The sequence below is a fragment of the Aquarana catesbeiana genome, linkage group LG11 (assembly GCF_042186555.1).
Source record: "Aquarana catesbeiana isolate 2022-GZ linkage group LG11, ASM4218655v1, whole genome shotgun sequence".
In the NCBI taxonomy this organism is placed as follows: domain Eukaryota; kingdom Metazoa; phylum Chordata; class Amphibia; order Anura; family Ranidae; genus Aquarana; species Aquarana catesbeiana.
This window is the reverse complement of record NC_133334.1, coordinates 78,354,032-78,371,114: the sequence shown is the minus strand read 5'-3', so window position 1 is coordinate 78,371,114 and position 17,083 is coordinate 78,354,032. Positions and strand designations below refer to the sequence as shown.

General features: G+C 43.1%; 1 protein-coding gene across 4 annotated transcripts in view; it reads right to left on the bottom strand.

The window, feature by feature from the left end:
• The window catches only part of CPT1A (carnitine palmitoyltransferase 1A), a 119,238-nt gene that overhangs the window by 85,818 nt on the left and 16,337 nt on the right, over positions 1-17,083 (bottom strand). For all 4 annotated transcript variants that reach the window (XM_073604569.1, XM_073604567.1, XM_073604566.1 and 1 more), the window contains exon 2: positions 3,132-3,289. In XM_073604569.1, coding sequence (XP_073460670.1) covers positions 3,132-3,272 — 141 coding nt within the window. In that variant the 5' untranslated portion in view covers positions 3,273-3,289. The remainder of the gene's footprint in view (positions 1-3,131; positions 3,290-17,083) is intronic.

Sequence of the window (17,083 nt, the reverse complement as noted above, 5' to 3'; positions counted from 1 at the left end):
CTGTACACAGATTTGATGGTCAGATTACGGGTTAATGGTATTATATCGGATCCCTTCCCTATATCCCAGGGGGTCTAGGTGGGGTGCCCGCTATTGCCCCTCCTGTTTGCCCTGGCCATAGAGCCCCTGGCGGCTAAGCTGAGATCTACTACGAGATCTGAGATCTAATATGTCTGGTCTGCGAATTGGGAAGCTTGAAGAGAGGGTGTTGCTATATGCAGATGACATGCTTTTGTATCTGCAGGACCCGGGACCCTCTCTTTCGGTGGCCTTCAGGCTGATTCAGGAATTTGGAGATTCCGGATTTCAAATTAATTGGACAAAGTCGGCCCTTTTTCCCATAGATGATGCAGTAGTACTTCCATCTGCTTGTCCCATTCCCTTGTCTACCTCTTTTAAATATTTAGGGTTGTGTTACAGCTCCCTATTTCACGGTTTCTGGAGACCAATCTGTCACCGATTATTGGGGCCTTTAGAGAGAAGGTACAGAAATAGCAGAATTTGCCAATCACATTGATGGGACGAATAAATTTGTTTAAGATGATTTTTCTCCCTAAATTTCTCTATAGCCTCTCAAATTCTCCGGTCTTTGCGACACTGCAGATTTCCAGAACCATTGACTCCATTGTAGTGGGATTTATGTGGGGAACACAAGCCCCCAGAATCTCTCTATCTGTTCTAAAATTACCAGTTATGATGGGGGAGCTAGCCCTTCCTGCGCTCCTATTTTTTCGCATCGCAATTGTCCTTTTTACATTGGCGATTTTTTTCCCCAGACACCTAATGCCACTAATTACTGGAAGCAGCGGTTGCCTCCTCGCAAGAAACCCTACAAAATATGGTATACAGGAAGGGGATCCCGGGGAGGAGGGTGGGATCGGTCATGACACTTCTGGGTAAAATATTCCATCTCTGTTCCCAGCGGATGAAGGATGAGCCCTTACGGCTATCCCCAAATAGCCCTTTGTGGTGTAATAAATCCTTGGAGGAGTTTTTTAAATTGACAGATGGACTAGTATGGGCAAAGTATGGTATAAAGTATCTACATCATATATGCCAGAATAACGGATTGTCCACTTTTACACAATTGCAAGAACAATTTGGAATACCCAGGATGTGGCATTTCCGCTATGCTCAGCTGCGTCATACAACGGTGGCACAGTTTGGGAGAGGGGAGCTTCAGGTACAAAATACGGCTCTGGAGAAGGTTCTAATTGATCCGGATCCAACCAAACGAAACTCTAGATACTATAGGGAGATGGGTCCCGGGAACCCGGGGGGTTGATATCCAAGGCCAGGGCTCGATGGGTGGCTATTGTACTGGAGTTGTCTGAGGAGTTATGGCAGGAAGCTCTGGATACTTATTTTGTCTTTGTCATCTCTTCCACGGATAAGATGATTCAACTTCGATACCTTCACCAGATGTACTACACGCCAACTAGATTATACCGAATGCATAAGAGAGACTCTACAGTGTGTCATAAATGTATGGGGCGGAAGGGACTTTCATCCATATGGTACGGGAATGCCCTAGAATAAGACCTTTATGGTCTCAAGTGACTGAATTTATATCTGATAACTTTGACCTACCTAATATATGTTCCCCCTACGCTGCCTCCTGGGGGTATTTGACCAGGAGGAGGTGAATGTTTACACTAAACTGTTCCTTAAGATTTTATACTTTGGAGTAAGAAAATGTATAGCCCAGCGCTGGATCTATGGAGAACAGCTGACAGTAGGGATGTGGGTAAAGGTAGTGAATGCGGATGTGCTTTTATATAGGATGATGTATGAAGCCAGGGGTGCCCCCAAGAAATTTAGGAAGGTATGGTTTAGATTGGTGGACTCCAAGAGTTCACTGAAGGAAGAGGGGGTCTAGAGTAGCGGCTATAACTAGGAGTATAATCCAAATGGCAGAGTTCCACCAGAGGGTGGGAGTATGAGCACAATGCACTGACAAATGCTGAAGTTAGAAGGATGTAGGGTATTTAAAGCTATATCCCATTGCCCATGGTTTCTAAAATGAACGTTGCAATCCCTTGGGGGAGGGGGGGTTCTGCCCTTAATGGAATAGGGGGGATTGGTTACCTCCTTCTCCTAAAGGACATGTTGGGGTTTTTTTTCAACTGTTTGTTTTCTACTGTAAAAACATAAAAACAAAACAAAAGAAGAAAAAAAAAAAAAGCGACCATACTGAGTTATGGGGTAGGGCTGGGGATTCAGGACATTGTGGTCATAGACTGCTGATGGTTACACTATTATCTGGATCATTGGGGAATTCATTGATGCCTATACATGATGTACTACCTACCCGATGTCTTGTACGTATAATTTTGAATATGCTCAATAAAAAAAAAAAAAAAAAAGCCAAGTAAAAGTCAGAACTTGTACTTGTTCCTTGTCAGAGGCTTGTAGTATTTAGGGCGACTGGCAACTGGCATTTCATAAAAAGAGGTCAACAATGGCTTCTGACTTTCTTTCCAGATTGTAGAAATGACTGTTGAACGCTCAATGGTTGTGATGGTCGACAAGAAATGTTCATATGAATACAGGCTTCATATATAAGCACTTCTCTCTCTTTATCTTTCTTTCTTCTGTAACATCTATCTTACATTTGTGTCTGTTACACTGAACTTCCTCAATGTAGTGTTGCCATGATAAAATAGAAACAAGATGCAAATACAAAGAACTACCGCAGGCATTAAACTTCACCCAGGAACCAAGCTCCTATATGCCACTATGAGGAGGGAGCTGGCTAATTATTTTGATATATATTACAGAATGACAAAAGAGGCACAGAGTCCATGCTATCCCCACAATAAAAGAAGCTTCTGATATATATACGTTTTTGGTGGGCTAACTCTTTAATTGGGTATCACAAAGCAAATAATGTCAATTGATAAAACACTATAGAGGAAAACAAGCATGCAATAAATAGACGTGTAACAATTTGTACAAACCCAACCAGACCCAGAGTCTGAAGGTGTACAGTTACCATTGGCAGTATCTGCATTTGCACAGAGCATTCTGTCAAGAAATACAGTGCATCTGTGACAGAATATATTAATAAAAATCAAGTGACAAATTACTTATTATTTGATGGTATCACTGCATATATAGGCTTTTGTTACCTTAAATCTAATGAACTTCTTCTTCCAGGAGTGGAGGCCAGAGAGATAGATCTGTCGCAGAGCTTCATGACTTAATCTCAGGTCAATGCCATCTGGAGTTACTGTAAACTGAAATGCGACGGCTTGGTGGGCTTCTGCCATCCTTACTTACCACTCTCCTATGGATAAAAAAATGCAAATAATGAGTTCTGACATATGTAAAGACAACAGCTTTATTACAAGAACAGTGTAGATTGGTCAAACCTTAAAGGCCTATTTTTCAATCACCCACAATGCAATGCAGGTACTTCAGTAACCTATTGAATGGCACTTGCATTGCAATCTTGGATGTGGTCTTAGATCTGGTCATAAGTGTGAAAATTTGTCTGATTTACAAAACTCAGGTTTCTTCAGATTTGGTTTTGCTTAGCAACAGCCTACTGTAAATGAGGCTGCTCTTTGCTCTAACTCCCTGACTGTTGGACTACAATATACAGTACTTCTATGAGCCCGGTACCTAGGTTCCATAACAGAATTCAGGACCTTAGACTTCAAAAGAGAGTCTGGTACCTAGGTTCAGGAACAGATTTACGTAATGCTAACTTCAAGAGACAGACCGATATCTATAAGCCCAGTACCTAGATTCAAGAGGAGAATTCAGAACTTTGAACTTCAACAGACAGACTATCTTTGAGCTTGGTACCTAGATTCAGGGACAAAATGAAAGAATGTAAACTTTAAGAGACAGATCATGTATGAGCCTGCTACGTAGATCCAGGAGCAGAGTTCAGGACCATGAACTTTAAAAGACTGATCAGTAGTTAGTATGTACTGTACCACATCATTGTCCACCAAAGCTGACATTTTAGTGTTGGATGACCACAAACCTTAATTTTGTCTATGCTAAGAAATGTGACATTTCAACATGTATCTGCATTTGTTAACATTACATTTTTCTCTATGTGCACACGTGCTGAATTTTTACTAAATCTTTATATAGGAAAATAAAAATTTTAATTGTGACAATGGATTTATCTTTAGTCGTACATGCACACAATGTTCTCAACTAAGATTAAGGAACCTACTGAACTTGCCAACTTATAATAGGCTTAAAGTATAATAATGATGCCTAAGCCTTTAAGCATTTTTATAGCATTCCAAAACCACTTATAGGAGCCTTCTCAATTTTACTTGGTGTAGCCAGTGTACATAATGGGGTTGATTTACTAAAGGCAAATAGACTACAGTAGGTAGTACTGTGGCAAACTGGGGGGATGTATTTGGGTCGTATTATCTTATGGGTCAACAACTGATTGCATTCCGTGTACCTCCTATAGTTACCCCTGCAGCAATTATAAAAATGAGTCCTTACTTACTACAGGCTATAGGACTGGCCTTCCTCAGCAGCCCCAAACCTAAAGCCAACCCATGACAACATAAAATGTCAAATCATGTGACCGCACCTGTCCTCAGTCTCCCCATAGTAAGCGAATGGCCAATGAAACAGATACCAAGCTGTGATATTGCCCCAGTCCTTACAGTGATCACAACTGGTAAGATACCAGGTCTTGTCAAGCTGCAATGTACCACCAAGCTGGCAAAAAAGAATGTTGGCTTTTTGAGGTGGGCCTCAGCTTGTTCACCATTGGATTGCAGTGGTTCCCATCAACATGCAGAAGGATGTTCCAGCAAAAGCATGTGGAAATATAAAAAAACTGTATTTGAGACCTTATTGGCTGTTGGGACTTATAGTACTACACACATAGCTCTTTAACGTACTATATCAATGCATTTCTTTTAATCAAAATCCCTAAGAGTGGTAAATACATGGTAAATTCTGCATTCCCTGTTTACATTGGCTAAATATAAAATGTACAACTTCATATTTAGCATGTAATAAAACAAAGTTTCCTTGAGAAATGTCTGAGGCGGAATCCAAATATAGTCCTATGAACAGCATAAGCAGCAAAGACGCTCTGTAGAATACCAGTGTAACTGGAATATTTTGGAAACATAATTAAAAATGGGAAAAAAGGGAAAAGTCAAATTTTATTGTATGGCAAACTATGTCCGTAATTCTGAGCTCCAAACTAAATCCACCGCTGAAATGTATATATGTAAAATGTTTTACCTGCCATAGGATTTCTACATATGTTCAGCTAGTTATGTGATCCAGATACTAGTGCCAGACAGCACAGCTAAGTCCTGGGCTTCTCTGCACATAACAGCCTGTTCCATGACCCACCCGGCCTCTCTATGGACATTGCAGCACACTGGGGAGCTCATCCCTTTGTATAAGTGTGCCCGTAAAATACACAGCTGCAATACTTATATTACCTGTTTTACTTGTCCAATGATCTTTAAAGTGGTTGTAAACCCTTACAATCCACTTACCTATAGGTAAGCCTATAATAAAGGCTTACCTGTAGCTACCCCAGATATCTCCTAAACCTGCACGGTTTAGGAGATATCCCCTGGATCAGCATGTGCTGATGTCATCAGCACATGCGCACTGAAGCAACAGTTGCTTCAGCTAGTGTGCCGTTACCGGCAGCTCCCACGTGCATGCGCGGGAGTGACGTCATCACGGCTCCGGCCAATTACAGTGTCGGAGCCCGCAATACCCGGAAGCAACTCTGACAGCGATGTCACCGGCCGGAGCTGTGTCCTGCGACCGCAGCAGGGGCTTTGTTCTAAGGTCAGTATTTCATAATGAGCTAGTATGCTGTGCATACTAGCTCATTATGCCTTTGTCTTTTTATTTATTTATTTATTTTAGTGGGTTTACAACCACTTTAATGCTATTCAGCCAGTATAGTGATTCAGGCAATCCTGGAAGAAAGCGTCACCATATCCTACATATCCCCTCCAGGACCTGCATAGCTTCCTCAGGAATTAAATCTGTTGGGGAGATTTCCTCTCATTTCCTCTGCCAGTTGGCACCAGCTATCAGAAAAGGAAGTGAAGGGAAATTTTCAAGTTGTAGACCTAGAGAGCAGTAAAACCCTGGCTCATTCAATACAAAACTCCATACTTGAGTACTACTATAAAAAGACACTGTCAGGGAAAAGTGGCAGTGCCTGACCCCTCCCCACCAACCCACCCCCCGAACACTTTAGCACCAAACAGCATTTTTTTTTTTTTTAAGGGGAAACGCTGTGGACTCTAGTGTAAAGGGGAACTTTTATGCAAGGGGTTTTCTGCTCACAAAGCCCCCACTTACATCTGAGTTCCCAGCATTCCCTCTTAAATCAGGGTTCCCAAAGCTTTACGTTAGAGTCTGCAGAGCACCCCTCAGTCACCAGCCCATTTCATCCATGATGTACCTGCTGAATGCTTGGCTTCAAATTTCCCACCCACACATTGGGGAGCCACAGTTTGGTCTGAATAATGTGTCTGGGTTTCAGGTAGCCTTAAACCCAAGTACATAATTCAAAACCCAGATTGTCCAGGTGAATCCCAGATGGGTGGCAACCCTACAGCCCCCACCCAAGTTGTATTGTATCCTCTCACTCCTTGGGCCCCTTTCCCATGGAAAAACTGTCAGGCAGACCCGATCAGACCATCCATTGCTCTTTATGCAATTGCTTCCTCATTGCTCCTCCCAACATCCGATCCAATCCTGTCCGCTAGACACAGATGGATAGAGATCTGTTCTCAATCCATCTGGTGGATCGGATTGGATGATAGTTGGATGGCAATGGACAGGTGCTCTGTTTCCATTCGACAGCCCATAGAGGAAGGCAGACTCTGTCCTTGTCTGCTCTGCATAAGAAGCTACTCACTCAGTCCCTTAGGTGAATCCTGTGGCACATGTGACTGCTGAACAGGCCTTCTGCTTGACAGGTCCCAATGGCTCCCAGAATGGCTTCAGCTAAACCTAGCTGAGACTGAAGGGGTGTGAGGGTTCATCTGCTGCTCTCTCTCTATTTCTTTGGCTCCTTCCTTCTGCCCAGGGCCAGAGCCCCCCAGCCCAGGGGTCCCCTCCAGGCAGCTCGACCATGGACTCTGCTCCCATATGGCCAGGTTCCAGAATATTTATGGCCTGTCTCTCCAATTTCTGGTCCGTTCTCACCCAGGGATTGGAGGAGACTCCATAAATAATGAGACCTCATCTCTGCTCCTCCACCCTCCAAGTTCTAGAACCCTCCAGCAGTTCCAGAAGCCAGGGGAAGGCAACAGGGACTCAGCCCTTGGAGCTCTGCCAGCTAACTCTAAACAAATTAACCCTGGCTCCTCTGCTTACAGAAGAGCCCAACAAAATGTTTCTACTGTACACGGAGGGTGCTATAGGAGTGGCCTGGAGCATATTTGGGTACCAGTCTATGAACAAGCAAGTGCTGTGTCTTCTTGCTACCTACCTGTGATCTTTGATGCTAAAGCTTGCTATTGCCTAATTGTTGCTGAGGCAGATTGCTTGACTACTTTCTTCTCTACTGCCAATTTGTTACCAACATCAACTGCCTGACTACCCCCTTCTTGCTGCTTGTCTCGACCCCTGCTCAACCTACTTTCTCATCTAGTGCCTGCTCATTGCTGACTCAGGCTGCCTGACTACCCTCTGCTTGCCTCAACCCCTGCTTGTACCTATCTGCTCTTTGCTAGCTGCCTGCTTAAACCCTTGCTTGTATTTGAATACTCTCTAGTCTCCTGTTTTGACCACTGTCACTGCCCCTATAGCCCCTTTGTTCATGTCATCCACTGATGGAGCGATCCCCAGGGCAACACCAGGGTGCCACTTTGCAGCAAAGAAAGCCATGGGCCACTAAGGTAGGGTCCTCAGCCATCAGCCCTTGTGGGGTACTCTAAAGAAGACTGACTGGTACTTAGAATCTTCGCCCTGGCTTTGCCCGTGTCATCTGCCAATAGGTCCCCTTAGGCTTACTGCTACAAATGTCATAATAATGAAGGAAAATGCAAAGACTCAACACTCAAAAGCACATATTGATCTCAGGGTTAGGTTTTTCTTTTCAGCCAGACGCTGGAACATGGTCAGGTATTTCCTACTGACTTAATGCAACAAATACATCTGTTTTTCTTACATAGGAAATGGCCAAAAATCTGAATCACTGTAACTGGAGCTGTCACTTGGCACAGACAGTGGCTTCAATAATCCACAGGGGAAGTTTTGAGAATATCGAGCTTCTATGTACAATACATCTGTTTGGAGAATATAAACTAGTTTAGTTATTTTGTTTATTAGCAGATAAGGCCTAAACATTTCTGCAGTGCTTCGTGAAGTAAAGAGGTTCACCTCAGACCCTACTACAGTGGAGCTTTTAATCTAATGTCCTTAGCACCGTCAAACACGTTGTATATATACATACACCAACTTGGGCCAAATTGGCTGGAAGTCAATTATACAGCCAATAGGTTTCCTGATTTTGAAAGGAAGCCCTCACAAATAACAAGGAGGACATGCAAAGTCCATGCAGGTAATGTTTCACATAGGGATTATAACCAAACTGCATGACCCCAGAGCTAACCTCTAGGGACAGATGTAGAAAGGCATCTGCACTAAGGATGAGCTCAGGCATGTTCGCAAGCTGCACGTGCCGAGCCCGCCAGAAAGTTGGCACTGCACAGCGCTAATCACAAGCAGTGAGACATTGTCCCGATGTGCGGCTGCAGAGATCGGGAAATGTCTCACTGCTTGTGATTAGCGCTGTGCAGTGCTGACTTCCTGGCGGGTTCGGCAGGTGCGGCTTGCGAACACGCCTGAGCTCATCCTTAATCTGCACTAGGAAAAGTATAATAAAGGATGACACAGGCTGCAATAAAAACGGGGGTTCTAGCCTTTGCCTTTCATACCCAAAGACAAAAGTTTGACTTTAGATAGTTTAAAGCTGGGGTCTCCAAACTTTATAAACAAAGGGCCAGTTTTCTGTCCTTCAGACTTTAGGAGGGCCGGGCTATGGCCATTGATGTCAGTGGGAAAAAACAATACCCTATCTTTGTTGTCATTGGGAGGAATTGTGCCCTATCGTTGGTATCACTGGGAGGAATTTAGCCCCAATATTGGTGTCATTGGGAGGATTTGTGCCCCTTTATTGGCAGGGAATTATGTGCCATTGTTTGTATCAGTAGATAAAATAGTGCCCCAAGGGCCAGATAAAGGCAAGCAAAGGGCCACAGTTTGGAGACCACTGGTTTAAAGGCATAAAGTACATAGTTACATAGTAGGCGAGGTTGAAAAAAGACACAACCTATGTGTGTGTGGCATCAGGGAAGTGGGTTGCTCCATGTGCTGTTTGGGTTATGCAAAGAGTAGCCAAAGGAACAGAGAGCTTGGCCAGTGATCTACTATTTATGGGCCATTGAGTGATGGACTGCATCCCAGGCTATTCCCCCCCTAAAGCTTGCCATTGAGGCAGCAATTTTTGATCTCAACCACTTTCGATTTACTGGTAATTGTAAATTAGATTGAAAGTGTTCGCCAGAAATGAATCAATCTACCATCCATGAGTTCAACTGAGCACAAGAATTTGGTAATTGTGGAGGTTAAAATAAAAAAATGACGGTTTCAATGAAGAGGAACAATTGCAATTGATATAAAATGGAATCAAAAAGAAAAAAAAAGCAGCAATCGCTTTTGGTTTTTCCACTACGTTCGATCAGGCTATTTCAGATTACATTCACGTATTCGATAAAAATTATTTTATGCCTTGTATTCTTATCATCCCATAAGAATTCCGCAACGATGAGATGCAGAAAATCTGTTGCTCTTTATTCATTATGTCTTGATTTGCTTTGTGGTTTTGACAAAAGAATGTTCAGCTTCCATAAGTAGGGTCAGATTTAAAGATATTTAAAAATTTGGCTATATATTCGGTTAAGCTAGGACTTCACAAAAAAACAAACACAGGCTGTTCTGAGCCTATGGCTCTTTGCCCTATTATGAAATCATCAGTCTCCTTACTACGAAAACAACAAAGCAATGTGACAAGTGGCACAGCCAAAGCAGTAATCATGACTTCATTGCACTGTAGATCGTTTTCAGTTTACATTCTCCCTTGCTGATAAAAGGGTACATGACAACCTATTTGACTTCATACCACAAGGCAAACAAACAATACTTCATTCCGCTATGTGTATTTGACCAAACCTAATCAATTTGCAAGTTATAACATGAATGTACATCAAGACTAAACCACAGAAACAAAACCGCTGCCGTTTTGAAAGTCACATTCTGTAAAGATGTTATATTTATCAGCTCAGTGCTTTGATTCATATTACATTGCACATTTATGTTCTTCCAGAAATGGAGGCCCTTACTAATTAAAATCAGACAGCTGTCTACCACCCTACAAAATGTATATTGTTTTACGTTTGTCTAAATGGGCCTAAATTTACTGGCAGGGTTTTGGAAGAATGGTAGCTGTACGCTGATTAAAAAAATCCAGTATAGAAGCTTTACTCGATATGATGCAGAGCCAACGCGTTTCTAGGAGAAATCTCTCTTCATCAGGGCTTAGGTTCTGACAAGGATGACACATCTGTACTGGTCTGTTCTGATAACAAATACAGCAGCAGCCAGGAGCCAGCATAGGTTGTCACTGCTGTATCTGTTATTTTGACACAAGTCAGGTACAGATTGGTATTCATGGGCAGCACAAGTCCCCGACGAAGGGGGATATATGAGCACTTGAAACGCGTTTTTTTTTCTTTACCTTTGCATCATATCTAATAAAAAGACCATACTGAACTCATTTAATCAGTGTGGTGCTCCAATGCTTCTAATATCATACAAATGTTTTCAGGGACTCCTCGGGTTTTCCCTGTTGATGGAGAGCTGCCTCTAAAAATCAGGCCACATATCCTTGCCCACTCTAGGATCCAGCACTTCCACAATACACATCTATTTTTATATTTGTTGGCACATACAGGCATAGACCTAGGGTAGAAAGACATGGGACAGGTTAATGTATCCCTATTGTTAGGAGAGGCTGCAATGAGCTCACATGCAACCATTCCCGTTAATGCAGACATATGTTATAAGCATGCCTTCTAAGGATTGTGAAAGAGTAAAACATACAAGCAATGGTGGAACTACCAGGGTCGCTTGAGACTGGGCCATGGCATCCTGCCACCATGGTGTGGGGGGGGCCAGATGGGACTATAAGGCTTGGTTCACACTGCTGTGACCCCAAAGTCATGTGTCTTGCTTGCACTTTCCTTGCATCTTTTGTGATTTAACGTTTCAGTCTATGGCACTTAAATCTCAAGAAAGTCACAGAAAAGGATTGCAGGACCTTATTTTTTTTGTCACTGCAACTTGAGTCACATTGATAAAGAAGGCACTCATTGAAATGAATGTGTTTTGACTTGTCATGCAACTTCATGTGTCCCAGTGTAGACCAGAGCTTATAAAAGTAATCTGTGATAAAAGGGCCTGGCATCAGTGGGAAGGGCCCTCGGGCTCAGAGAGAAGGGCCAATGTAAAGGGCCTCGGCAGTCAGGGGGGCCCTTCATGGTTTCTTGCACTGGGGCCCCGAAGAGTCTAGTTACACCTCTGCACACAGGTATTTATTACATCTCGAAAAGACCACAGCACTTTCTTCGACAATGCCCTTATCTTCTCCCCAGATGAAGCAACGGCACATGGCGGGAGATACAGGCCTCTGACACTCCCAGAAGTGTTGAATGCAAAAGACACTGATGGAAACTGCAATTTTAGGTATAGTTGACAAGGGCTGCTGAAAAGCTGAGTACAATATCTTTTCTGTTAAAGGGCACCTTTTATCTCTGTTTTGGGGGTTTAAAAAAAAAAAAAAATTTTAGACACAAAACTAAAATACATTTCTGATCGTGGAAAAAGCAATTTCCCGTGCAACTGCAGTTTTATGCAGGCAAACAAATTGATGAGCATAATCTATTCTGATGGAGTGCATAGTCTAACGACCTCCCTGCGGCAATATATGTGCTGCAGTTCACTGCAGATTTTGTCCCTTGGCCAGAGTCTGCGCTTGTAAGTATGATTTTTTTTCTTTGATGTGCTAAATATAGCAAAAGGAAACTCTGAGTGTTATGCCGCGTACACACGATCGGAAATTCGGCCAGCAAAAGACCGATGTGAGCTTTTGGTTGGAAAATGCGACCGTGTGTATGCTCCATCGGACTTTTGCTGGCGGAATTCCCGCCAGCAAAAGATTGAGAGCAGGTTCTCAATTTTTCGGTCGGAAAAAGTTCCTATCCGAAAATGCGATCGTCTGTACAATTTCCGACGCGCAAAATTCCTACGCATGCTCGGAAACAATTCGACGCATGCACGGAAGCATTGAACATCATTTTCTCGGCTCATCGTAGTGTACCTCACCGTGTTCTTGACGGTCGAAAGTTCAGAGAACTTTTGTGTGACCGTGTGTATGCAAGGCAAGCTTGAGCGGAATTCCGTTGGAAAAACCATCCAAGTTTTTTCCGACGGAAAATCCGTTCGTGTGTACGCGGCATTAGGAGATTGCATATAATGCGTTTTGGGAAGCACTCATGCTTTGTGAGTCTAACAAGAAGGAAATAGATTTCCGTGAAAGTACAGTTAGGACATTTTTTTTAGTCCCTAGTGTTCAAAATTTATTAGCCACTGTAAAGTACAAAAGAGAATCCATTGCCCATGTGCAATAAGGATCAATAACCAACCATGAGCCAAATTCTGCATCCAGCTGAGCCATGCATGCCACAACTAACACCAACCACCCAATTATGTACTGAGCCTGGTAAAGGGCTCTTGGCAAGGGCTACAATTACCTGCCAAATGTCATGTTTAATCCTTGGTTCACACCTATGCAGCTGTGGTTGATGCGTTTTTCCGGTGCATTTTGTGGTGTATTTTTCCATTTTTGAATCTGCATTGTTGCCTGCAGTTTTCATGTGTTTTGCATTTCTTTTTCTCTTTAACAAACTGTGAATAGCTGGTTGTTAAGGAGCAGACCGGGAAGCCGGCCGATGCAACCTTAACAACTGATGAGCCATTAGCTGAATGGCCCCCTGTATCACTTGAAATACCTGGCTAATCCTGCCAGTTTCTACTCTCCCCTTTGTAAACTGACCACGGTTTATCATGGCTGCTGAGCCCTGACACCATGGTCAGATTAGGTGCCTCTGTCATCCATAGCTCTCCTCTGTCCTTCTCTGTGCTCTCCTCCGTCCTCTCTCCCCCCTCCCCTCCCTGCCTGTCAGCTCTGTGTCTGTGCCCACCCCCTCCACACCTGCTGCTTAAATTAAGGTTAAATTTACAGTATCCTAATTCATATAACGCGCCCTGTGTCTTATAAAGAATGCAGCTATATAACTGTTTTACAGCCCTGATCAGCTCTCACATGTCGGAAAATCCGATCGTTCTGAACGCGGTGACGTAAAACACGTACGTCGGGACTATGAACGGGGCAGTGGCCAACAGCTTTCATCTCTTTATTTATTCTGAGCATGCGTGGCACTTTGTCCGTCGGATTTGTGTACACACGATCGGAATTTCCGACAACGGATTTTGTTGTTGGAAAATTTTATATCCTGCTCTCCAACTTTGTGTGTCGGAAAATCCGATGGAAAATGTCCGATGGAGCCCACACACGGTCGGAATTTCCGACAACACGCTCCGATCGGACATTTTCCATCGGAAAATCCGACCGTGTGTACGGGGCATAAGTGTGAAATGCAAGACTTCAGTGGGTGTAAAAAGATGTCCGATTGCCGCCTTCTGACTCTAGGCTTACTGCGGACGAGTGTGGGTGTACCAAGATGGCCGTGCCGGAACATCACTTCGATTACATATTCTGATGGGTAGCGGCTTTCTGACAGCACACCGTCATAAACCTTTCTCTGCAGGTCAGCGCCATCTGTGTTTATGATTCAGGGACAGAATCAACTTCCTAGACTAAGATGGTCCAGGCATGATGACATCACATAACTCCTGGAGCCTGTACAGTATAATTTATATTCTGGGAGGTGTATGCATGTTGCCTAACGCATCTCAGCTTTCTGCTACTGCCTTTTATAATATTACAATGTACAGCCTGAGTGAGTGATCACTGGGGGGGAAGAGAGATCGAGAAAACCTGGCCATAGAACCATGATGCAGATCAGGAGTTAATTTCTTCCCCTGAATTCTCTAACTGCATACTTGTTCCAGATCAGTGACTATAAATACAAGCCGGGCACAGCCAGGAACCTAAAGCCCCTTACACACAATGAGAATATCAGATAAAATAATGTCCATTTTTTTTTTTTTGCATGGTAGTCTCATATCGAAAATGAAGAGGTTACTCAATTAACGAAAATTCTCGTACAACTTCGGAAGCGATGTAATGTATTGTATTGTAATGTATCCTTTTGTTTCCGTACATGCGCAGTCTTGGTCTTCTGATTTTTTTCAGACGAATACTGTACCAATTAAACGAAAATCATAATTTCGTGGTTGTTCCTTTGAATAATTTTGCATGAACTGTCGTGACTGGCTCTCGAAAGCTGTGTGCTAACGGATTATTGTACGATCGATTTAAAAAGCTGTATTTTCCCATCCGATTTTCTGATCGCATGTACTAGGTTTTCAAAAAGACATCATCAATGGTAATTTCTGCACTTATTTCAGTACAGAATTCCCTTAATTTAAATATCAGTCCCTTTTTGAAGCCACAGAAACCATACTATAAATACTATACAAATGAAGATAATGTCCATACCAGTAATTCTAACCATGCTGTTCATGGGGTCCATCTACCAGATTTCTGCATGTCAAATTAATTTAAGCATAATAAGTAGAATGCTTACTAAATACTTAGAGGAGGACATATAAAAAAAAATTGCAGCGATATTCATCCTCAGAAACTGCATGTATTTTGAGCTAGGGGAAATGTTATGCATGCATACAGAATAAAGTGAATCAGGAAAATATTGCTCAAAGTAGTTATAAAAGCTAAAGGTTTTTTTACCTTCATGCATTCTATTCATGAAGGTAAAAAAAAACTGTGTGCAGCTCCCCCCTAATACTTACCTGAGCCCGATCCAGCAATGTGCACAAGAGCAAAAGGTCTCCTGGGTCTCTTCCTCCTCATTGGCTGAGACATTCGCTCCCGCTGCTGTCAATCACAGTCAGTGAAAAGGGAGCAGAGGCAGGACTGAGCCACGCTCTGTGTCCTATAGCCACACAGAGGGAACGAGCAGCAAGCATGCAGCTTGCTATGGGGGCACTCAGCAAGAAGGAGGGGCCAGAAGTGCCCGGCAGGGGACCAGAAAAGAAGAGGATCGGGGCTGCTCTGTGCAAAACCATTACACAGAGCAGGTAAGGATGATGTGTTCATTATTTTAAAGTGGTGTTCCGGCCGAAATTATACTTTTTAAATAAAAATACCCCTATAATACACAAGCTTAATGTATTCTAGTAAAGTTAGTCTGTAATTTAACCACTTGACATCCGGAGGACGTCATATGACGTCCTCGACTTTCGGGGCTTATATCTGAATGATGTCTGAGGCTACAGACATCATTCAGATACCGGCATTTTCAGCCGGCGATTCCGTACACCATAAGAACGATCATAGCGGCTGTTCCGCCGCTTGATCGTTCTTACGGGCGGCGGGAGGGGACGTCCCTCCCCTCCCGCCGCCCTCCGGTGCTACTACCGACTCACCTCAGCGATCGGTGAGTCGGATAGCGGATCCGCCGGCGCCGGATGTTCACCATAGAGATTTCCGGCGGACCAGATGGTCGCCGGAGTCTCTATGATCGTTCGGAGGCCGGGCGCGATGTTATGACGTCACGCCCGGCCTCTGCATTCAAAAAAACGGCGCCGCTTCAGCTGTGAAGCGGCGATCGTTTTATTTTTTTTTTTTATTTTAGGCTTCCCAGCCTAGAGGTGAGATGTGGGGTCTTATTGACCCCATATCTCACTGTAAAGAGGACTGATCGTCTCATATTCCTATTACAAGGGATGTTTACATTCCTTGTAATAGGAATAAAAGTGATAAAAAAAAAAAAAATTTTTTTAAAGTGTAAAAATAAAAATTTTTAAGTAAAATTAACAATAAAAAAAAAAAAAAAATTTTTAAAGCGCCCCTGTCCCCGTGAGCTCGCACGCAGAAGCGAACGCATACGTAAGTCCCGCCCACATATGAAAACGGTGTTCAAACCACACATGTGAGGTATCGCCGCGAACGTTAGAGCGAGAGCAATAATTTTGGCCCTAGACCTCCTCTGTAACTCAAAACATGTAACCAGTAAAAAATGTTAAAGCGTCGCCTATGGGGATTTTTAAGTACCAAAGTTTGGCGCCATTCCACGAGCGTGTGCAATTTTGAAGCGTGACATGTTAGGTATCTATTTACTCGGCATAACTTCATCTTTCACACAATGCAAAAAAATTTGGCTAACTTTGCTGTTTTGTTTTTTTTTAAAGCATGAAACTGTTTTTTTTTTCAAAAAAAACGCGTTTGAAAAATTGCTGCGCAAATACCGTGCAAGATAAAAAGTTGCAATGACCACCATTGTATTCTCTAGGGTCTCTGCTAAAAAAACATATATAATGTTTGGGGGTTCTATCTAATTTTATAGCAAAGAAATGATGATTTTTGACATGTAGGAGCGAAGTGTCAGAAATGGCCTGGATGTGAAGTGGTTAAGGTCTGTTTTGTTAGTTTATAGCAGTAGTTTGTTATTTTATAAACTTACAGCAGGCTGTGGCCATCTTAAGTCTGGGCATCTGAAGCCAGACTGTATTTCTTCCTGGATCTCATCCTTGCAGATCTCGCACATGCTCAGTGCAGCACAAGCAGTGTAATAGGTTTCAGGTCAGGTTTTCATAGCAACGGCAGTGTCAGAGGAAGTTGCCACCCCTTCCCAGAAGGCATTGTAAACAGGAAATGATGCAATGGGCCGCGGCCAGGGAGGAGGAAAAATGAATACAGCAGATATACAGTAAGTGCTGAGAAAATTTTTTTTAAAATATCCAATTCGTTTACAGTGGACAGTTTAGTGAGGGATGC